The sequence below is a fragment of the Erinaceus europaeus genome, chromosome 6, assembly GCF_950295315.1.
Source record: "Erinaceus europaeus chromosome 6, mEriEur2.1, whole genome shotgun sequence".
Taxonomy (NCBI): Eukaryota; Metazoa; Chordata; class Mammalia; order Eulipotyphla; family Erinaceidae; genus Erinaceus; species Erinaceus europaeus.
This window is the reverse complement of record NC_080167.1, coordinates 26,721,286-26,746,090: the sequence shown is the minus strand read 5'-3', so window position 1 is coordinate 26,746,090 and position 24,805 is coordinate 26,721,286. Positions and strand designations below refer to the sequence as shown.

Genomic DNA, 24,805 nt, shown 5'->3' with positions numbered 1-24,805 from the left:
TCTAAATCTGCCCTATTATTCAAAATTCATCTTAAATGTCTTCTCTAGTAGGCAATTTCAGTAAGATAATTTTTTCCATCTCTAAAGAATTACGTATCAACTTTTGTTTATACTATGTATATAGTACTTAAAAAAAATCACTCCATGTGGGGATGAGCATGTTACAATGTGTAAGGACCCAGGTTCAAGCTCCTGGTTCCCACTTGCAAAGAGGAAGCTTCATGATTAGTAGAGCAGCACTGCAGCTATGTCTGTCTCTTCCTTCCCTCTCAATTACTCTATGTCTGTCCAGTAAACAAACAGTAAACAAATATTTTTAAAAATCATGTATGCATAGTGCCTGTCATTATATCCACATTTGTCAGTTCCCAGAGTAAAAGCATCATGCTTTATACATCTTTCTTTCCTGAGCAACACCAATCACACTGTCCTTGAACAAAGCTTAAGTAAACATCTACTTTAAATAATCATTTTAGGGTTTTTTTTTTTGGCCATAGTTTGATCTATATTTATTCAGGAACTTATATAGTAACATTGATAAATCATTAGCAATCAGAATAAGTTACAATAAAAACCAGTGCCAAAAATTTCAGAGTCAAAGACAGAATAGTCATTGGACAAATTATTTGGTAAAGGTATTGTAAGTTCTCATTACTTTGATACATTTCAAGCAGATTACAATAATCAGAAAATGGGCAACTCAGAATGTAATTCTTGCCTTTATACTAAACATTTAAGTTAAAAGGTCTTTATATATTTTTGAATATAGGATAATTTTAGTTATTATAATATTCATGTGTTTTAGTTGCCATTCATTGGTAGCTATTTTCTGGAAAAAATAGGTTGAATTTTTTTTTTTTTTTTTGTCTAATAGAGAAAGACGAACAGAAGGAACATTTTATTTAACATCCGTCATTAACACTGCTACACTTGAAGCAAAAGCACAGGAGTTTTAACTCACCATCATCTTCCCCTGGAAAAGAAAGTAATAGAATTTTAGAAAACAACATATGCAGTTCATATTCCAGTATTTATTATAATGTGTAGGTGTGAGAAACAGCATAACGATTATGCAAAAAGGCTCTCATGCCTGAGGCTCTGAGGTTCCAGCTTCAATCCCCCACACCACCAGTAGCCAGAGCTGAGAAGTGCTCTGGTAAAGAAAAAGAATACTGGATCAGGGAAGAGAGTAGTTCTCATATATGAGAAAGGGGTATAAGTATTGTTGACTATAAGCCCCATTGATTTGATCTGATCAGGGCCCAAATTCAGCTTAGGAGCCTATGTGACCTCTGCATCCCTGTAGATCTGAGCTCACATTCCGTAGTCATGAGTAGGAACGTTCCAAGCTGCCCCAATTTCAGAACCCATCTTCCTCAGGTGGAAGATAGAGTATGTTGTCCAGCCTCCCTTCGGAGGATGGAACATTCTCTACCGTTGTTGATCCACGTTGAGGGCAAGGTCCTATGGGGGCCCACAAAGGGTCTATTTTGTTGTTCCTGACAGAGATGACCAGTAACAATGGAGAGAGAGATTTATTTGAGGTCTAGGCCTATCATATCTGTTTGGGAATCTCAGGACTCCCAGAATAGGGCCCCAGCTGATGGGGTGGCCTGATAGTGACTGAAGAGTCATTGTTAAAGTATGCTAGTCTCTTGCCCTTATTCAGCTTTTATAGTCCTTACTTTGATAAGGATAGCTTTGGAGTGACTGAGGGAAGTGTAATAGGAAGTAGGAGAGTAGAGTATCTAAGTCTAAATAGGCACTATTTCATTATGAACTTTATGGTGTCTTTTTAGGTTTTTCTACTTGCTTGCTGCATATACTGACTCACTGCACACTTTCTGGCCCTTTTTCCAGCCATGACATCATCTCCACACACTAACTTGGATCCACCTGCATATCAGATGTTAGGCTCAGAAAACAAACAAACAAACAAACAAACACTAGTATAGCCATGGTCCCTTTGGAATGTAACTAAAATAGGCCTACTAACTATCTACAAAATAGAGACCACCCCCCAATTTTCATCTTAACTATTCCAGCCTTTAGGTTCATGATTAGTCAACATTTTTTTTGGCTTTATATGTTAACTCTTCTTTCAGCCACCAGGTTCCAAATGCTACCATGATGCCAACCGGACTTCCCTGGGCAGACAACCCCACCATGTGTCCTGGAGCCCTGCTTCCCCAGAGCCCCACCCTACTAGGGAAAGAGAAAGGCAGGCTGGGAATATGGATCAACCTGTCAATGCCCATGTTCAGCAGGGAAGCAATTACAGAAGCCAAACCTTCCACCTTTTGCACCCCATAATGTTCCTTGGTCTATGCTCCCAGAGGGATAAAGAATAGGAAAGCTATCAGGGGAGGTGATGGGATACGGAGTTCTGGTGGTGGGAATTGTGTGGAGTTGTACCCCTCTTATTCTATGATTTTTGTCAGTGTTTTCTTTTTTTGATTTTATTTTTAATTTTTATTTATTTATTTTTTACCAGAACACTGTTCAGTTCTGGCTTATGGTGGTGCAGGGGATTGAACCTGGGATGTTGGAACCTCAGGCATGAGAGCCTCTTTGCATAACCATTATGCTATCTACCCTCCGCCCAATGTTTCCTTTTTATAAATAAAAATTAAAAAAAATTCAGTGGGTTGATGGGAAAATAGCATAACGGCTTTGCAAAATATTTTCAAGGTTCCATGGTCCCACATTCAATCCCTAGCACTACACCATGCCAAGAACTGAGTAGTGCTTTGATATAAATAAATACCAATGAAATACAAAAAAAAAAAAAAAAAAGAATACTATGTGTTAAACTATTAAGTATACCATGCTCAGTGTTTAGTCATCCTACTACTAAGTTTTCAATTTTTCATTTATTATTGGATAGAGATTGAGAGGGGAGGGGGGGCAATAGAGAGAGAGACAGACAGAGAGACACCTGTTGTCCTGCTTTACCACTCGTGAAGTTTTCCCCCTGCAGGTGGGGACCAGGAGTTTGAACCTGGATCCTTGCACACTGTAGTATGTGCGCTTAACCAAGTGTGCTACTGCCTGGCCAATTTAAGTTTTCTTATGAGAAATAATAGGGAGTTGGGCTGTGTCACAACAGGTTCAGCGCACGTGGCGCAAAGAGCAAGGACCGGCGTAAGGATCCCGGTTTGAGCCCTGGCTCCCCACCTGCAGGGAAGTCGCTTCAGAAGAGGTGAAGCAGGTCTGCAGGTGTCTATCTTTCTCTCCCTTCTCAGTCTTCCCCTCCTCTCCCATTTCTCTCTGTCCTATCCAACAACAACGACATCAATAACCACAACAATGTTAAAACCCCAAAGGCAACAAAAAGGGAAAATAAATAAAGAAATAATAAGGAGTGTGAGATCTTTATGTATTATATACTAAACAAAATCAGAATATAAATAAAATCAAAGGTCGCTGGAGTTCATAATTAATACATATGGTCACTTCCCTTACTCCTTTTTTCTCTTAACTTTTATCTACTAAATTTATTCATGTTCATGAAATCAAATAATTTGGGAATTTTAATTACCCAACTTAATAATGGCACTAAATTTATAATTAGCCTTCAAAAATTGAGTAGGAAAATGTCTCATCTTATGGAAAGTAAGTATACCTTTATATATTTCTCTAATTTTTTTTATCAAAACATAACACTAAAATTAAAATAGTCTATAACAGATAATATTGAAATATTCTATAAAATATTCTGCACTGTTTAGAAAAGAGAGGAAATCTTCCAGAAACATGCTCTTTATAAGTCTCTATTGCTTCTTATTTTATTTTATTTATTAAAAGGAAACATTGACAAAACCATAGGATAAGAGGGGTACAACTTCTCAATAACCCTGGAGGGGAAAAAAAACAAAAACACTTCATGTAATAAAAACACTTAAATTGAAAATAGAAAGTTACGAGGTAGTAGACAGGGAAATAGTTCAACTGGTAAAGCATTAAACCTGGATGCCAAGGTTCCAGGTTTAATCCCCATACTATAATGGTAATGGAGTGGTGCTGTAACTTGTGTCTCTTTCTGTCTCAAGTGATACTTTTAAAATATTTATTTATTGGGGGTCGGGCGGTGGCGCAGTGGGTTAAGCGCATGTGGTGCAAAGCGCAGGGACCGGCGTAAGGATCCTGGTTAGAGCCCCCAGCTCCCCACCTGCAGGGGAGTCACTTCACAGGTGGTGAAACAGGTCTGCAGGTGTCTATCTTTCTCTCCCCCTCTGTCTTCCCCTCCTCTCTCCATTTCTCTCTGTCCTATCCAACAACGAATTGCGTCAACAAGGGCAATAATAATAACCACAATGAAGCTACAACAAGGGCAACAAAAGGGGGAAAAAATGGCCTCCAGGAGCGGTGGATTCATGGTGCAGGCACCGAGCCCAGCAATAACCCTGGAGGAGGAAAAAAAAATTATTTATTTTCCCTTTTGTTGCTCCTGCTTTTTTATTGTTGTTGTGGTTATTATTGTTGTTGTTATTAATGTCATCATTGTTGGATATGATAGAGAGAAATGGAGAGAGGAGGGGAAGACAGAGGGGGAGAGAAAAATAAGATACCTACAGACCTGCTTCACCACTGGTAGGGAGCCAGGGGCTTGAATCGGGATCCTTAGGCTGGTCCTTGTGCTTCATGCCATGTACGCTTAACCTGCTGTACTACTGCCTGACTCCCCAAGTGATAACTTTATAAGTAACAAAATTTCCCAGTGATTTTGTTGGGATAAATCATGGTTTTCAAACAGCTGTTGTCCATAAGCATAGTTTCCTATCTTCGTGTATCAGATGTTTGGGTATCATTCCCCCCTCTACCATCAGATACTGAATCTTCCTCATATTCTCAGACATTTCAGTCAATGAGGTAAAAGTAGTAAAAGAGAAATGCAAATAAAGACAATAATGAAATACCATTTCACTCTGTGAGAACGTCTTAATTAGAAAGGGCAGTAACAATAAACGTTGGAGCAGATGTGGGGATAAAGGAACCCTCCTGCATTGCACGTGGGAATGTAAATTGGTGCAAACCTTGTGAAGAACATTCTGAAGAATGCTCAGAATGCTAGGAGTGGGCCTACCCTATGACCCAGCAACTCCTCTCCTGGGCACATATCCAAAGGAAGCAAATACACCCACCCAAAGAGATCTATGTACACCAATGTTCATAGTAGCACAATTTGTAATAACCCAAACTTGGAAGCCAGGTGTCCAGTGACAGATAAGTGGCTAAGAAAATTGTATATATATATGGAGAGAGAGAGAGATGTAAATACACATACACACACACAATGGAATGCTACTAAGCTATTAAGAATGATGAATACACCTTCTTCATCTTATATGGAATGGTGCGTGAAACAATCATGTTAAGTGAAAAAAGCCAGAAACAGAAGGATGAATACCAGATGAGTATCACTTACAGGTGGAACTTAACCAAGGACAGAAAGGGAAAACACAAAGTAAAACTCAGACTGGGTTTGGTGTATTACACCAAAGCAAAGTTTCTGGGGAAGATGGTCAGAGAAGGAGAAGGGAGGTTGGTAGGGGGACTTTGGTGGAAAAGGATCTAAGTTGGAGGGAGAGTGTTCTGCAGACACCTATCATGGGGAGATAAAAAAAAAAACTGTACCCATGTGTCAACAACTGTGCTGTAAATTATAAGCCCCCACCAATAAAATGATGAAAAAAGTAGTAAAAGAGATAAAGGATAAGAAGCCATGTATACTATTTTACCGTGACCCAACTCCCTTCTTTAGGAAGTTTCTAAAGAATTTTTTGGAATAATATTTGCCACATTATGATAGAAAGAACATTTAAGAGCAGTCACTCATCCAACCAATCTCTTTGGTTCTTAAAGATATCTAAAGGCACGAGGAAAGTACACTAAGAAATTCAGTACCTTAAGTTGATAATAGTCTAAAGAAGATATGAGAATGCAAAATAGCTCACTTGGATAGTGTGTTTGCCTGGTGAGCCATATTCAGGCCCAGCTCCCACTGTACTGAAGAAAGCTTTGGTACTGTGGTCTCTCCTCCCACACCTTCCCCTCATACACCTCTACTTCTGTTTCTATATGAAAAAGTCAGCTGTGGGGGCTGGGTGGTAGTGCAGCAGGTTAAGCACACATGGTGGAAAGTGCAAGGGCTGGTGTAAGGATCCTGGTTCAAGCCCCCAGCTCCCCACCTGCAGGGGTTTTGCTTCACAAGCAGTGAAGCAGGTCTCCGAGTGTCTCATCTTTCTCTCCCCATCTTCCCATCCTCTCTCAATTTCTCTCTGTCCTATCCAACAACAACAACAGCAACAACAACAATGGGAAACAAAAGAGGGGGAAAAAAAAGTCAGCCTAGAGTGATCTCTGGAGATGATAAAAAAAAAAATCACAGAATTGGGCTCAGATTTGCCCAATAGTTTTATATTATGTAACCTCTATTGTCCTGATCAATGTTATAACATAGAAATACGAAGCCAAATACATGCCATTTAATTTCTTCTAATAGCCACATTAAAAAAGTAATACATGAATTAGAATACAAAAGCTACGTCATGTGATGCAAGACTTAAATTAGTTCTACCAAAATAAAGTTCTCTTCAGTGGCATGACATTACTGCTTCAGTTTCTAAGTACACTAAAATTAAGTAAAATATAAAATCTATTTTTACATTAATCACATTTCATGGACTAATAAGTTCTAGTGCCAAAGACTACCTTCTTGGATGCTGCAAGTTTAAAGGAACCCAATTTAAGCAAGCTAATTTTCTGAAATGTGTCTACATCCTAATTACTCAAATTATGGTATGAGATAACGACCCTGGGGCTCATTTAGGAGTTGTTTGGAATCTTGGACTTCACCCGAGACCTACAGAAATAGAATATATACTTTTAATAAGGTTCCCAGGTAATTTGTATTCGAACTGAAGTTTGAAAAGCACTTTATAAACAGTTGGCTCTCAAATTTGGCTGCAAACTGGAATAATTTGGAGAGCTGAAACGATATCAATACCTGAGCCCTAACTTCAAAGATTCTGACTTGACTGGTATGGGGTTGGGCATCCAGATTTTTAAGAGTTCCTGCTATATGAGTTATTCATACGTCCTAATTTGTTTTACGCAAAATTCCTAGTTTAATACTTAGCACATGCCAGATACTCAGTAAATGATAGAAGTTGTATAAGACATGTAGAAATTTTGAAACTTAACAACAAACTTTAAACTCCTGGGCACTCAAATTAAGCAAAATAAATAGTTAAAATATTTTTCTCTCTTTAGTAAAGTTTAAAGTCATTTTTCAAATCTCGCAATGCACAAAAAAATAATGTGAAAACCCACCTCTGCTAGGTGCAAGAGGATTTAGAGGACGATAAACGGATCGAGGCCTGAAAGAGAAAATATAAAACTCAGACATAAAACAGTCTAACTTTTAATTTATCATTTTGGGGGGGGGGTTTGAGGAACATACATCAACTATTTCACTGACTCCAGGTTAACTTATTTATTTTTTTAAATGTGTTTTTATTTATTTTAATGAAAGTGAGATAGAGAGAGGAAGAAACAAAGAGAGAGAGACCAGAGCACTGCTCCAGCTCTGGTTTATGGTAATTCTGGGGACTGAATCTGAGATCTAAGAGCCTTAGGCATGAAAGTCTTTTGCATAGCCATTATACTGTCCCCCCAGCCCAACTTTCTTATTCTTTAAATTTAGAAAGAGTGACAGAGGCTGGGGAGGGGTAGGTAGAGAAACCACAGCCTAGAGCTTTCCCAAGTGCCATGGAACTTCCAGATAGTGTTAGGGTTCAAACCTGGACTGTGTGTGTGTGCAAGATATACACCTTACCAGGTGAGCTATCTTTCAGCTTCTGGTTTTACAATAATATAATCCCCCCCCAACACAAACAACTATTTCCCTCTCCCACATTTCCTCCCACCTCCTTCCCCTACCCCCCCTCATTACTTGAAACAGTTTTCTTCATAGATGCTATTCCACACTCTCCATGCAGAGGAACCTTTGTAGCCAGTATAACGCTCTGGATTTAGCAGCAGGTCTACATATTGAGCAGCTGGAGATCTTTCATCTGAATAAGAAAAAAAAAAATCATTTAAAAAAAGCACACTTTACTGTTTATCTAAAATTTAGCACTATACAGCAAAGAGAACAATCCAGAAACTGGAGAAATACTGCTTTTTTTTTTTTTTAAATAATTTCAACTTAACTGGTAGTTAACACACCGTTACTATATTTGACCCAAGATTTATAATAGCTTGGACTTAAGAGTAGCTTGGACTTATAGTAGCTTGGATTTAAGACTTAATCTCCTCCTTTGCATTGGATATCTATTCTCCCTAAAACACTGTAATACCCCTTGCCTTACCAGAGATACTAATCATTTTGTAAACTTAACTACCCAGGATTGAAAAGATATAGCATAATCATTACCTGCTTTAATATTACAAACAAGTTCTTATCTATGTACCTACCTAAACTCATGCTTGCAAACATTAATTCTGTTAGCAAGCATTGTATTACATCAATATTTCAAATTAAAAAAAAGACAATATTCCCTTGACCCTTGTCTTGAACTTATGAAGCAAATGGCTCAGTAACTTTGTCATTCAAATTTAATCTTTTGTAGAGCTACAGGTACTAGCAAAAATTACACATTACTGGTTTTTTTTTTAAAAACATTTTTTTAATTTTCTTTTTTTTAATATTTATTTTATTTATTTATTCCCTTTTGTTGCCCTTGTTGTTTTATTGTTGTAGTTATTATTGTTGTTGTCGTTGTTGGATAGGACAGAGAGAAATGGAGAGAGGAGGGGAAGACAGAGAAGAGGAGAGAAAGATAGACACCTGCAGACCTGCTTCACCGCCTGTGAAGCGACTCCCCTGCAGGTGGGGAGCCGGGGTTCGAACCGGGATCCTTATGCTGGTCCTTGTGCTTTGCGCCACCTGCGCTTAACCCGCTGCGCTACAGCCCGACTCCCTATTGTTTTTTTTTAACTAAAGTTAACATTTTAAAATACGTCCCCTATCATCATTAATATTCAACATAGTATTGGAGGTCCTAGTGATAGCAACAAGGCAAGAGAAAAGAATTAAAGGGATTTAGGTTGAAACAGAAGAAGTCAAACTGTCACTATCTGCAGATGATATGACTGCATATATAGAAAATCCTAAGGAGTCTAGTAGAAAACTGGAAATTATTCAACAATATAGTAATGTGGCAGATTAGAAAATCAATATACAAAAATAAGTGGCATTCCTCCATGCAAACACTAAACTAGAAGAGGAAGACATCTAGAAATCGATTCCTTTTACTACAGCAGCAAAATAAATAAATAAATAAAAATTGGGGGTTGTGTGTGGGGAAAGGTATATTTTTCTGCTCCACTGTAGTTGGTTGGGGTATAGGGACACAGACCTTTGGTAGAGGGAATAGTGTTAACATATACTCTTATTAACCTATAGTTTTATAAATCATTACTTAATCAATATGAGAGGAGAAAAATAGATCGAATGTCTTGAGCTTTTTAATGCTTAGACTTCAGTTCTGACTATATATTCCTTCAATCTAAGCACTTAAGGTTTCAATTGAGTAAACTGAATTTTAACTTTGGGCTTAAACTGTTAATGAATTCCTAATAATTATTTTTGAAATATTAAGTCACCTATAATCTTAGCCCAAGGAAACCAGAAGTAACTGGTCTTGCCAGTGTATAAGATATAGTTATTTGTAAATAGCATTAAATGACACAAATCATAGTAAGGTCTTATATGGTACAGTAAATCCTAACCATGGAATTTTCAAAATAAATCAGGTTCCCAAATCACTTGGTTATAATAATAACAATTACCTATTGCCTTCCTAAACTCTAAGACAGCAAGGAGTTTTCCTCATTCTCTATAAACCTGGGTTTCCCCAGTCTTGGAACCTCTGGGGCTTTGCTCATTTTCCTTCATGTTTCTCTTGATCCATATCATTTGATACTGCATCTCCTGATCTCAACCAAATCAATGCAACCAGCACCATCTCAACATGTTTCACTTTGACTGTCTCCAGAGATGCCAGGCCTGCGGTGGCAACTCACCAGTTCCAATACTCTGGTGAGACCTTTCCTAGCTCATAGGACTCCTTAGTTCCATTTCTGAAGTGGCACACTTCCTAACAAAGTTACAGAAATCATATATAGACCAGGACCGTGAGATAGGGCACATGTGCACATGTATCTATAAATTGGGGGAAAATATATACCTTAAAGTAAAAGTGCGCAATAGTCTACAGTGACTTAATAAGTGCAGCAAGCAAGCAGAAAGACCTAAAAAAGAAAACATGAGGTACTTAAATGCTTTCTACTTAGAAATAGGTATCTTCCTCACCTACTCCCCATTTCACTTCCCTCAATCACTCTAAGTCCAACCATATCAGATAAAGTAAGGAGTACAAAAATTGGATGAGGGCAAGAGACAGGAACATTTTAATCATGGCCCTTTTGGTCACTACCAGGGCACCCCATCATCCAGAGCCCTACTCAGGGAATCCTGGGATTCTCACATAGATATGATGGACCTAGACCTCTAACAGAACCCTCTTACCATCATAAATGGACATCTCTATAAGGAACAACATCATAAACCATCTTGTGGGCCTCCACAGGACATTGTCCTCAAAGTAGAACAGTGGTAGAAATTGCCCCACTCTCACAAGGGAGGCTGGATGGATCAACACACTCTGCCACTTCGAGGAAGACTGGTCCTGAAATGAGTGCAGCATAGAATGTTCCTAACTATGACCAGAGGATGTGAGCTTAGACCTACAGTAATGCAGAGGTTACACAGGCTTCTGTGCTGAATATGAATAGACATGGGCCCTAGGTCAGATCAATGGAGTCTATAGTTAATAGTATTTATATAATTTCCTCATATTTGGGAGCTTCTCTCTGTCCTGATCTAGCTTTCTAGTCTTATCCTCAACTCTGACACCATCTTCCTAGCCCACCTGCGTGTTAGCAGTTGGGCTCAGTCAAACTAATAAAGTCATGGGACTCTTGGAATATATATATATTCCTACCTCCTTTGAACATGAAGACCCCAAATTTCATCTGCTATACTTTTATCTCTAGGTTCCTGATTATTAAACAAAATTTTCTGCTTTATCTTAAAACTTTTCAGCTACCAAGTTGCAAATGCTACCATGACACCAACCTGACTTCCCTGGGCAGATGACCTCACCAATGTGTCTAGGAACCCCACCTCTCCAGAGCTCTACCCCACTAGGGAAAGATAGAAATAGGCTGGGGGTATGGATTGACCTGTCAATGCCCATGTCCAGTGGAGAAGCAATTACAGAAGCTAGACCTTCCACCTTCGGCACTTCATAAAGATTTTTTGGTTCATATTCCCACAGGGATAAAGAATAGGGAACCTTCCAATGGAGGGGAGGGGATACGGAACTCTGTTGGTGGAAATTGTATGGAATTGTACTCCTCTTATCAATCTTGTCAATCATTATTAAATCACTAATAAAAAATCAAGTATTTAGTAATAAAGTTAACAAAGGAAATGAAAGACTTATTTACTGAAAACTATCCATACTTCAAGGAAGTAGAAAGAGATACAAAGAAATGGAAAGATAGCCCATGCTCTTGGATAAGAAGAATTAACATTGTCAAAATAACCATCCTACCCAGAACCATATATAAATTTAATCCCATCCCCATCAAGGTGCCACAAATTTCTTAAATGGATAGAATAAAAACTAGAAAATTTTATCTGGAACCATAAAGTTCTTAGGATTTCCAAAGTAATTTTGAGAATTACTGGAAGGGGAGAGGAGATAGCATAATGTTTATGCCCAAAGAGTCTCATGCCTGAAGCTTTGAAGTCACAGGTTCAGTCTACCACATCACCACAAGCCAGAGCTAATTAGTGCTATAGTTAAACAAACAAACAAAAACTGTAAGATCATACTTACTGACCTTAAACTACTGTACTACTAGTGCTACTGTAGCCAAAACTGTCAGTCAGTTCAGGGCGCCAGTATGCCGGGCTAGCTTCGCAGGCGGGAGACAGACAACCAGGGACTCATGGCTGAGTGGAGAGCAGTATTTCTTTATTGACATGGAACACAGCACAATCTAAGCTATCTCTAGCTTGATCACAATCTTCTCCTTCTCTATCTTTCCTCTCTCTCCTCCGGTGGAAGAGTCAGGAACCAAGGAAGTATGTAGGATAGGGGGCTGGGAGAAGGAAGAAGGCAAAGTAGCAAGGACTAAACCAAAATCTCCCCGAGGCAGGGGGAGTGAGACCAAACCAATGTAACGGAATGACCATGTAAATAGACCACAACATCAAGCAATGTAACAGAAGGAATCCCAGAAGCATACCAACACAAAACTGCCAGGTATTGGAACCAAAATAGATACTCAAGACCAGCTGAATAGAATTGAGAGTTCAGAAATACCACTCCGTACCCATGGACAGCTAATTCTTGACAAGGGGCCACAAAACAATAAATAGAAAAAGAAGAATCTCTTCAACGAGTGGTGTTTGGAAAACTGGATTGAAATATGCAAATGAATGAAATTGGAACACCATATATCACTGTGCACAAAAGTCAACTCCAAGTGAACCAAAGACATGAACATTAAACTAGAACTTGTCAAACACATAAAAGAAAACATTATCATAACAGTTTATGATTCATTCTTCTAAAAAGTCTTCAAAGTTTCAAATCCAACAGAAGAGCAAACAAAATAAAAAAATAAGCAACTGGGAATACATCAAACTGAAAAGCTTCTGCATAGTAAAGGATACCACCACCCTAACAGGACACCCTACGGTGTGGGAGCAGATCTTTGTACAACATACTTCAGATAAAGGGCTAAATTACATTAAATAACTAAATCACATAAAGAAATTAGTAAAGCTACAAAGAACCCCCATTAGAAAACTTGGAGAGAACCTCACCAAGGAAGAGATCCAAAGGGCCACGAGACACATGAGAAAGTGCTCAGGGTCACTGATTATCAGAGAAATGCCAAGACAACCATGAGATACCACTTTACATCTGTTAGGATGTGTCAAACATTAGAAATAGTAACAAATGTTGGGAAGGATATGGAGGGAAAGGGATACTTTTGCACTGCTGGTGGGAATGTAAATTGGTCCTACCCTTGTGGAAAATAGTCTGAAGATATCTCAGAACACTAGAAATGAACCTATCCTATGATTCAACAGTGTCTACACAAAGGAAACAAAACCATCAGAAGAGATCTGTGTATTCATAGCAGCACAATTTGTAATAGCAAAAACCTTGAAGGAAGCCAGATGTCCAAGGACAGATGTGTGGCTAAAAATTGTGGTACAGGGGTCAGGTGGTAGTGCACCCATGTAATAATGTAATAAACCTGGGTTTGAGCCCCCAGTCCCCACCTGCAAGGGGAAAGATTTATGAGTGGTGAAGCAGGGCTGATGGGATATATATATCCCTATCTGCCCTTACCCTCTTGATTTTTGGATGTCTCTATCCAATACAGATAATACTTTAAAAAATATATATGGTATATATACATGATAGAATACTACTCAGCTATTAAAAACCATGAAGCTTCCAACTATAACACCATCTCCCCAGACAGTAACTTGGGTCCACCTGCATGTTATCTGTCAGACTCGGACAAAAACTAGAAAAGTCATAGGCCCCTTGGAATATACCTAAAATAGACCTACTAGCTTTTTCCAAAAAGGAGACCCCCAAATCTTCATCTTTAATATTCCAGCCTTTAGGTTCATTATTAGTTAATAATTTGTTCTGCTTTATATCTTAACTTTTTCAGCCACCAGGTTCCAGATACTACCATGATGCCAACCTGACTTCCCTGAGCAGATGACCCCACCAGTGTCCTGGAACCCTGCCTCCCCTAGCCCCTACCCCACTAGGGAAAGAGAGAGACAGGCTGGGAGTATGGATAGGCCTGCCAACGTCCATATTCAGCAGGGAAGCAATTACAGAAGCCAGACCTTCCACCTTCTGCACCCCATAATGATCCAGGGTCCATTTTCTCAGAGGGATTAAAAAAAAAATAGGAGAGCTTTTAAGGGGGTAGCAGATGGGATAGGGAGTTCTGGTGGTGGGAATTGTGTGCAACTATACCCCTCTTATCCTATAGTCTTGTCAATATCTCTGTTTTATAAACAACAAAAATTATGATGTTATCTCCATTACATCATCTTGGATGGAACTTGGAGACATCATGTTAAGATAAGCCAAAGAGAAGGAAAAAGAGGAGGAGGAGGAGGGAGAGGAGGAGGAGGGAGAGGAGGAGGAAGGCAACTACTGGATGATCTTATAAGCAGGACTTAATAGCGTCAGGGATGGAAGACACAAAGTGCAATGTAGATTGGGCACTGTGTACTGTGTCAAAGCAAAGGACTCTGGAAAAGAAGGGGGAGGGAGGGGCAGAAAAGAACCCTGGAGTCCTGGACAGAATGAAATTGTACCCATGTGTCAATATTTACACTGTTAAAAATGAACCCCTTCCTCCATACATAGTGAAAAATGATTAAAGAAAAAAAATAACTTCAAGAACTAGGGCTGGCAAAAGAGGTAGTTGGTAGGTACTTGGGTAGTGTGCTGCTTTGCCATGTGTGCCACCCAGGTTCAAGTCTACCCCCCACATATGGGAGGAAGCTTCACAGCGTGTGGGCTCTTTCACTGTCTCTCTGCCTCTTTGTATATCTGAGAATGTCACCCTAGAGTGGCAAGGCTTTGATGACGATCAATAAATAAATATATAATTAAAAAATCAAGAACAGGGCCAGGCGGTGGAGCACCTGCTTGAGTACATGTTACAGTGCACAAGGACCCAGGTTTGAGCCCGACCCCAAATGCAGGGGGGAAGCTCACAAGTGGTGAAGCAGGTCTGCAGGTGTCTTTCTGTCTCTCTCCCTCTCTATCACCCCCTTCCCTCTCAATTTCTGGCTGTTTCTATCCAATAAATAAGTATAATTTAAAAAAAATTCAAGAACTTGTCAAAACATTTAAGATTAACCATTTTTCTGTGTTGAAACTCAAATGAGTTCTCACTATATGGACATTTTAACAGCACTCTCCAAAGAACAGAGGCTCACATTCTAGGTAGAAAGGGGAAATATGCTTTCATGCCTACAGATAAATTCTAACTAAGCTACACAAATCTGTAATCATAGTACCTTCCTACATTTTTTGGTGTTGTGCAATTGATCAATAATATACAGGCAGATAACTTAAAATAGAGGCAAATATTGAAATAAAGACGACAAAATGATGAAAAGCAAGACTTTCAGCTTTAGAAGATTGCTCATCTTCCTGAACTTGTAAAGGATTTCATAATCCAAATCAACTAGTATTTTTCCAGTAGGAGAAAACATTTTCAAAGTATTTTCTCTCAGTCAATTGGCAACAAATAAGGTTGTCTTGCCAAATTTCTACTTGCTTCTGTGTTCATCCTTGGTACATAAAAATTTATCATTCAAAAAACAAAAAGAGAGGCCAAATATGGCATTTAAAATATAGTTCTTCTTTGTTTCATTTTCTGGTATCATATGTCCCAAATTCAATAGTAATCACTGACATTTCAACAATAGGCGGAAAGTACCCATAATCACAAGGAGGAAATGGCATCCTGTTCCATGCCTTCCAATAACTATTTGGTACTTTGATGAAGGAAGGATACAATGCTAATTATAACTTATTATCACTGAGTGGTTTATACATCTTATGAAGCATGTATATGTGATAGTTGACTATTTCTACATCTAATAATACATAGAAATTCCATTATTCAAGGTAAGGTACTAAAAAATATTTACTGATGGATAAAAAGAATCTATCCAGGGACCCAGATTTGTTGGGAACATGTGTAAGCCTGATAGAGCTTAGGAAGAACCACCCCCATCTTTGGATGGAGGTCTGAGAAGATAACCTCTTGATAAGTCTCTCTCAACCAAGGTGAGCATAAGGGGGGAAACTCAGACTCGGTTCTTTCCTTCTTGATTCTCAAGCCCACAGAAGCCCCAGTACTTCCCTCCATTAACCGCAGGCCACATGGCCGCAGATTCACTCATTCCAAGTCACCTCATGATCACAGAAGAACACACCTTATCACACGCTTCATCACACACCTCAGACCCCAGACAAGAGAAATTCCAATCTATATGGCTTTTTGATATTCATCTTCTCTGTCTCACCCTACGGGTTCAACCCCTATGCTTCTCTCAAATACTTTTGGATAATTAAGTTGCTTGTGTCATGGAAAATAACTGTCTTGTATCTCATCAATTCCTGTCATACCAGCCCCCTAGCTTAGGCGCATGCTGACTGTTAAGAGACCTGTAATTTCTGACATATTTCAACAATAATTACCTCCAGTGCTTTTCTATTTAACTCATGTCCACTTTGCTAATAAACAGACTCTAGGATTCTGGGACTCTAGGACTCAGATTCTAGGCACACTAAGAGTCCCCTGGTGTCTTTTACTTCGTGTCACCCCTGTCGTGAGTGAGAAAGAACCAGCCCGTTACCTTTCCCCTGGAGACCACCCCGCCAGAGAGGGAGAGAGATACCCCGAAACAGATTGATTCAAAATTTAAAATATTTGAAAAACACAAATAAGAGAAGACAGGTAGTGGTGTACTTGGCTGAGTGCACACATTACCATGTGTAAAGATCTAGGTTCAAGATCCTGGTTCCCATCTGCAGGGAGGAAGTTTCACAAGCAGTGAAAGCAGTGCTGAAGGTGTCACTCTCCTCCCCTTTCTATCATCCCTCACCTCTCAATTTCTCCAACTTATCAAGTAAAAACAAAGAAAAAACTATGAAGAAGGGGCCAGGTGGTGGCACACCTGGTTGACCACATATGTAACAATGCTTAAGAATATGGGTTCAGGGAGTTGGGCCGTAGCGCAGAGAGGGTGAAGCGCAGGTGGCACAAAGCGCAAGGACTGGCATAAGGATCCCGGTTCAATCTCCCGGCTCCCTACCTAATGGGGAGCCTCTTCACAGGCAGTGAAACAGGTCTGCAGGTGTCTGTCTTTCTCTCCCCCCCTCTGTCTTCCCCTTCTCTTTTGATTTCTCTCTGTCCTATCCAACAAAGATGACATCGACAACAACAATAATAACTACAACAGCAAAGGCAACAAAAGGAAATAAATATATATTAAAAAAAAAGAATATGGTTCAAGCCACTGACTCCCACCTGCAGGGGCAAAGCTTTGAAAGTGGTGAAGCTGCAAAGTGTGTCTCTCTGTCTCCCTTCCTCACTATCTTCCCTATGCCTCTTGATTTCTCTGTCTCTATTCAATAAATAAAAAAGAAAAAAACATGAAATTTATACAAGTATGGTGTTTACAGTAAAATTCAAACGAAAGTTTTACAATTCACTGACCCTGACCTATACTGACAAGAGATCCATGACCTGCAGAGTGAGAAGAAATATGTGAAAAAGCAAAGCACAGGCTGAGTACCCCCCTTCTATACATGATGGCTGAAACAGATCCTTATACCTGGAATGACCTGAGACTAGAGTTTACTTTGTTCCTAGAGAAGTCATAAACTTCATTTGGACAACAGTATCAACCACTCAGGCAATTTTCCTTAGATCCTCAGCTATGTATTCCCCTTAAAATGTTTGTCTCTGGGGCTTGGGTGGTAGCGCAGTGGGTTAAGCACACATGGCACGAAGCACAAGGACCGGGGTAAGGATCCCGGTTCACAAGCCCTGGCTCCCCACCTGCAGGGGAGTCCCTTCACAGACGGTGAAGCAGGTCTGCAGGTGTCTCTCTTTTGCTCCCTCTCTCTGTCTTCCCCTCCTCTCTCCATTTCTCTCTGTCTATCCAATAATGATGACATCAACAACAATAACAACAACAATAAAACAACAAGAGCAACAAAAGGAAAAATTAAAAAAAAATTTTTTAAGTTTGTCTCTTTACAACATTGCTCTAAAGGATTTCTCTTTGTTTGACCATGCTAACCATTATGAAAAGATTACATTTTTTTTCATTGAACCACAATGTTTAATTCTGGGAATTCATTAACTTGAGTTGATGTTTTTCTTTCCTGCTAATGATTTTTTTCCAACTAGTTTTTCTTTTCATTGCCCTAATTTAACATTGGTATTATGAGGACATGCAGCCATTTTCTAAGACATCAGAAATTCCTTCCCTTCCCTGACCCCAAAACATCTGTAAAGCACAATGATAGTATAAGCCAACTAAATGTACAGAGAAAAATTCTCAATGTATGAACTTTGGGTTGTGTCTACATCCTTCCATCACCAACTCTAAATAACAAGCCACATGTTCTCAAGTATCCCTGAGTACCCTGTGGGTGCTAAGGTGACAGACAGTGACAGTGATGATTTTAGATAGGAAGGTTAAAGCAACCTTCTCTGATGACGTGATATTTGAGCAGAAACCTGAAGCAAAGGAAGAAGCAAGACAATACAAAAGGTAAGGTTAGTGAGAACAAGTTACCTTAAACTGTTAATTATTTAGAAACCTACTGCTTGATCAATATGGATCAGCTTCCCTTCAGATAAAGACAGTACCAACAACAAAACAGAAGAGAAAGGAGTGTCTAAATATATTCCAATAAACTGTTTGATGCCCTGTTTTACTCAAATGATTTTAGGTAACTTAAACTACAGTTACTCTGATAATATTAACAACTGTAGGTTTAAGTTACTGGAAAACAAATGAGCATTATTTCTCAGAAAAAAAAATGGGTGTTTCAGCCAGCAGCAAGATTTTAGAAGTTTAAAATCTACAGAAACTATATAAATTTCTAATTATCTAAATTGTGTAACCCTAAAAACTTTAAAAGGATGCTCTTATGTAAATTTTATAGTATATCTCTTCTACTTTAACAATCTATGAAACTGATGTTAAAAAGTAGTTAACACAGGCAGGGGAAGATCTAAGTCTGAGAAGACATTGCGGACCCAATGCACGATAATGGAGGAGGAGCCAAGCTGGTGGAAGGAGTGGTGTGTTGACACCTATCAAGAAGGATGAGAAATTGTATCTTTATGACAACAGTGTTGCAAATCCTTATTTCCCTAATAAAAACATTTGCTTGTAAACAAATGTTATCTTAGTAAAAATATAAAAGTTGGGAAAAAGTAGTTAACGTTCTTTATATTAACAACAGTTGAGCATGTCAATCATATTAAGTGATCCTTGAAATCTGCTATTTATTAAACATTTGTGAAATTCACAGAAATAAATTTTTGATCTGAAAAATCTGTTAAATACTGAGGTTGTTTCTATTAAAGAATGTGTATAATGGGAAGTTGGAAAGAAGTACCCATGAGTGTGAAACACTATAAATATGATCAGAAAGACAATCAAAGAACATATGAAAAAGCACAGCAGCGATGCAAGTATTCAACTAGGCAAAACATTCGCCAATTTGAGACATCAAATAAGGGCATTAAATTACCATTATTATATGCAGATACCTAGAGAAACTTCATCTTTTAAAATGTTCTTGCTAAAATTATATAAACCAAGGCAATAGCATCTCTCAGAATTTTTTTTTTTTTTTTTACCAGAGCACTGTTCAGCTCTGGCTTATGGTAGTTCAGAGGATTGAACCTGGGACTTTGGAACCTGAGTCATGAGAGTCTTTTTGCATAACCATTATGCTATCTACCCTCTGCCCAAATTTTTTGTTTTTAAAACTAAGTTCTGTAACTTACTCAGTTATAGACTAGATTAATATATGATTCTGTGTATGAATTTTTAAAAACCTTTAGAAAGCAGTATGATTACTGAAGATCTTTTATGAATTCAGAAGGGTTTATGTTGTTTCTATTTGTGCTTAAACCCCATATTCTTTCCACCACCAAAAATAAAGTTAATTCCAAGGCAAAGATTAATGCAATGAAATGAATGATTTAATTTTACTCAGAACATTCTTGGGAATATCTTTTTATACATAAAGAAAGTAGTCATTTCAATTATCGTTTACAAGATAACTGAATAATGCCCTGTCTTTGTACCACTCGGGGGTACTTTCTGGAAAAGTGTTGAGGGAAATTAAAATTAAGAGTTCTCACTAAAACTGGAAGTTGTCTCTATGTAAGTTTGTTGAGCTCTCCAGCAAACTCATGTGGATATTTTTATAATATATTTAAAAACCTATAACTAAGTGATTTGAATTGAAGGCTCATAGGAGATGGTGTGTCAGGAAGGTGTGTCAGAAAGACAGGTTTTGAATTCAGTCAGACCTAGAGTATATGATCTTGAAAAATTAGTTTGAGATTCAGTTTCTTCAGATATGAAATGATGCACACCAATTAAGGTAGCTGTAGAGCTGAGAAATAATTTATGTAAGCTACTTAACACAAGGCCTGAAACATACTGAAACATATCATTATGAATAATAAGATCCACATAGCAAAATCCATTGTATTATAGTTCCATTCACTGATTTCAGTATTTTGTAAAAAGGTGAAGTTCAGACAATTTAATTATAATAGCTTATTTTATTACCATCAAGTTCACAAAAGTGATCCTGTGAATCATCATATCTTGCCCAGTCAATGAATGCTTCTTTACTTTGACTACTATTGGAAGAAGGAAAAGAAAAATTAAATTTTGTCAACATTTTTAGTACTGTAGTCTACTATAATTAAAAGTAGATAAGATAAAAATAAGGGAGATCACTATTAGACAGCATCACAAATTCAATTATTAGTGGTGACATGACAAATGAGGAAAGAAGTTACATGAAAATTAGATGTTAACTTTTATGAGTGACTGACATTTCTTAACTATACTGTTAGCCATAGTTCAACAATAATTGCTTTGACTAGAAATTTATAGGTATATATAAAATAAAGCTAAGTCCCAATCAAGCTGGCCTTTTCAATTAACTTAGCAATTGTGATAATAATTTTTCTGAAATTATGAATTAACTTAAGAGTCATGGTTATTTTAATTTAAACGGTTTCTGTATTTACAGCACTCTTAATTTCTTAATTTCTGACTCCAGGGTTATCACTGGGGCTCGGTGCCAGCACTACAAATCCACTGCTCCTGGAGGCTATTTTTTCCCTTTTTTTTTTGTTGCCCTTGTTGTGGTTATTATTATTATTGTTGTTGGACAGGACAGAGAGAAATCGAGAGGGGAGGGGGAACACAGAGAGGAGGAGAGAAAGAGAGACACACCTGCAGACCCGCTTCACTACTTGCAAAGTGATCCCCTTGAAAGTGGGGAACTAGGGGCACAAACTGGGATCCTTATGCTGGTCCTTGCACTTTGCGCCATGTGTACTTAACCTACTGCACTACCACCTGGCCCCTCTTAATTTCTTAATTTCTGACTTTGCATATTGATAAAACTGTTCAGTTAAAGAAAATTTCAACTATTTTCACTAAGTTTTATTTACTTTCTTGACTTGTCTTGAATACATTAACAGCAACTATAAAAGAGAAATTATTTCTCTTCATTTTTCTCCTTAAAATGAATCTGCTAATTTACTGTGTGTGTGTGTGTGTGTGTGTGTGTGTGTGTGTGTAAGAGAGGGGAGTGAGAGGCAGGGGGAGAGAGAGACAGAGACAGAGAGATAGAAAGACAAGCTATGTAACTCCACTCTGTCATATGTGGTGCTGGGGCCTCATGTATGCAATTAGATTCTCTCTCCCCTGGTCACTGTTATCTTTCTTTATTCACTACACAAAAGAGAAAAAACTAGGTTAAAACTATATAACAGGGGCTGGGTGGTGACACTTGGTTGAGTGCACATGTTACCATGCACAAGGATCTAGGTTCAAGTCCCCAGTCCCCACCTGCAGGAGAAGGCTTCTCTAGTGGTAAAGCAGTGCTGCAGGTGTCTGTCTCTCCCTCTACCTTTTCTCTCTCGATTTCTCTGTCTCTATCCAATAAATAAAATATAAAATAAATAAATAGTAAGGTTGGTTGTACTACTTCAACTTCATCAATATATATTGCCTCTAAGGTAATGGCTGGGGCTCGATGCCTGTACCAAAAATCCACCACTCCTGGAAGCCATTTCCCCCATTTTGTTGCCCTTGTTGTTGAATAGGACAGAGAGAAATCGAGAGAGGAGGGCAAGGCAGAGAAGGGGTAGAGAAAGATAGACACCTGCAGACCTGCTTCACCACTTGTGAAGTGACCCTCTGCAGGTGGGAAGCTGGGGCTCAAACTGGGATCCTTACTCTGGTCCTGGTGCTTAGTGCCATATGATCTTAAACTGCTGTGCCTCCGCCTGATCCCCTTCATCAATAAATTTTACAATTAAATTTACTGTGGTGTTTTTCTTCAGTCTGAATATATAATTACCTTAATAATAAAAGCAAATGAAAATTTTTTATCATAGTTAATGAAAATGTGATGCCATACAACAAAAATGCATAAATTCTAGTTACAGGTAGAAATGATGACTATAGTTACATTTAATCAGGTAGGTGTTCTACCGAGATAGTCAAGAACAAAGCAATTTTGTTGTAGATTTTTATTTGTTAGCAATATGACTAACTTAGAGTTTTTTCCTTTGGCTATCTTTACATGATGAGTTTTACTGACTGCTTCATTTTATTCTTCCTCAACTTATAATAATGAAGACATAGAATGTTAACCTATATTAACAGAGCTGACTCTGTATGATTTATAAATGACTTAGAAGGAACTTTAAAGAAAAATCTATATAGACCAGCTTTTCCAAAAAGTTAGTTTGAACATGATGCTAAATATGTGAATTTTTTGTGGATTAACACAGGGTTTAGTGTCAGGATGGAGGTTAAAGGTGTCTTCCTGTCAGACTAGTAGTCTTTGAAGGTAAACAAAGAGGCCTCACGAAGGGATGGAATACTTAAAAAAAACTCAAATGACCAATATGTAAGTGAATAATGCTCAAACACACTCATAGACAACAAAACGAGATATTCACACTCAGCAAATGTTAGTTTTTTGCAAAGATAGGAAGAACAGTACAAATTCTCAATGCTGGAGGTAGTATATATCCAGATAAGGACTTAGGAAGGCAATTTCAAGAAAGGTTGTAAGTGGGTAATCCTCAGATCCAGCAATTAAAATTATGTACTTTCTGAGGTTAAGTTTGATTTACCAAATTATATATATTTTTACAGTAGAATTTCCCACCTCTTCAAACCACCAGTATCCTGCCACCACAGTATACTGGATCCCTTCCATCCTTAAACCTCACAGACCTTTCTCTCTACCCCAGTATCTTTTGTAACATCAGTTCTGCAGTCTACAAAGGTCTGCCTTCATTTGACTTGCTTCATTATCCACCTCATATAAGTGAGTTTTTTTTCAGTGTTTTCCTTTCATAGAAGTCCCTTTAGTATTTTTGGTAAGGCAAGTTTAATTGTAATGAATTTCATGAACTGTCTTATCTAAAAAAACATTTCATCACTCCTTTAAATCTGACTGACAACCTAGCTGGGTAGACTTTCATTGATGTCTCTAAATATACCCTGCCATCCCTTTCTGGCTTTTAGTTTCTGTTGACATATCAGCTGATAAGTCTTATGGGGGTTTCTTTATAGGTTACTCTGCTTTTCTCTTGCTGCTCTTAAGAGTCTCTTACCTTTGACCCTTTCCATTTTAATTAGTCTGTGTCTTAGTATACATCAGTTTGGGTTTATTTTTGTCTGGAATTCTTAGCAACTTGAGAGTCTCCTTCCTTATTGTGTGGAAAGTGTCAGCCATTATTGCTTTAGTATGTTTTTATTTATTAGATAAGGAGAGAAATCCAGAGGGAAGGGGGAGATGGAAATGGAGAGGTGAAGGGCAGACAGTAAGTTGGGGGAGACTGGGACCTGCAGCACTACCTGTGAAGCTTTCTTTCTGCAGGTGTGGACCAGGGGCTTGAACCCAGGTTCTTGTTTATTGTAATGTGTATTCAGCCAGGTGCCTCACTGTTTGGCTCCTTAGCCATTCTTTCTTTTTTTTTTTTTAAGTTTTAATTTCTTTATTTTTAATAATTTTTAAATATTTTAAAAAATTTATTTTCCCTTTTGTTGCCCTTGTTGTTTTATTGTTGTAGTTATTATTGATGTTGTCATTGTCCGATAGGACAGAGAGAAATGGGAGAGAGGAGGGAAAGACAGAAAGGGGAAGAGAAAGATAGACATCTGCAGACCTGCTTTACCAACTGTGAAAGGACTCCCCTGCAGGTGGGGAGCCAGGGCTTGAACCGGGATCCTTAAACTGGCCCTTGTACTTTGCGCCACATGCACTTAACCCACTGCGCTACCACCTGACTCCCAGCCATTATTTCTTTAAGTAAACATTCTGTCCCTTTTCTCTCTCATGGCACTTCTTTGATATGAATGTTGCTCCCTTTGATGGTTTCCCATAACTCATATCTTCATTTGCTTTAATTTTTAAAAATGGTTTCCTTTATCATATCTTCCAGCTTCCCACTTCAACATCTGGTTTCTTTCTGCTGATGGTCCCCTCTACCATATTTTCCTGCTTAGCTACTATATTCTTTATCTCTATGATTTATGTCATGATTTCTCTTACACTGACTTTGTTGAAGACTTCTTCCATTGAACTTTTCATTTCAGTGGTCATCCTTAGGACTGTAGCTTAGAAATTGTCTTTAGGAAGCTTCCATAGCTCTGTTGAACTTGAGGCTTTGAGTTGCTGTCTTGGTGCATTTCCTCTATCTTCTCATTATGTTAGATGTTCCTTGAGAAGCTGGGCCAGGATGGAGGCCTGGGCAGTAAACCAAGGGTTCATGCTTATCAGTGTCTGGAAAAGGG

General features: G+C 38.4%; 1 protein-coding gene across 1 annotated transcript in view; it reads right to left on the bottom strand.

The window, feature by feature from the left end:
- The window catches only part of ERO1B (endoplasmic reticulum oxidoreductase 1 beta), an 81,467-nt gene that overhangs the window by 25,860 nt on the left and 30,802 nt on the right, over positions 1-24,805 (bottom strand). The window contains exons 6-9 of the mRNA XM_060191943.1: positions 20,540-20,613; positions 7,958-8,078; positions 7,336-7,382; positions 962-973 (exon numbers count right to left, since the gene is read on the bottom strand). Coding sequence (XP_060047926.1) covers positions 962-973; positions 7,336-7,382; positions 7,958-8,078; positions 20,540-20,613 — 254 coding nt within the window. The remainder of the gene's footprint in view (positions 1-961; positions 974-7,335; positions 7,383-7,957; positions 8,079-20,539; positions 20,614-24,805) is intronic.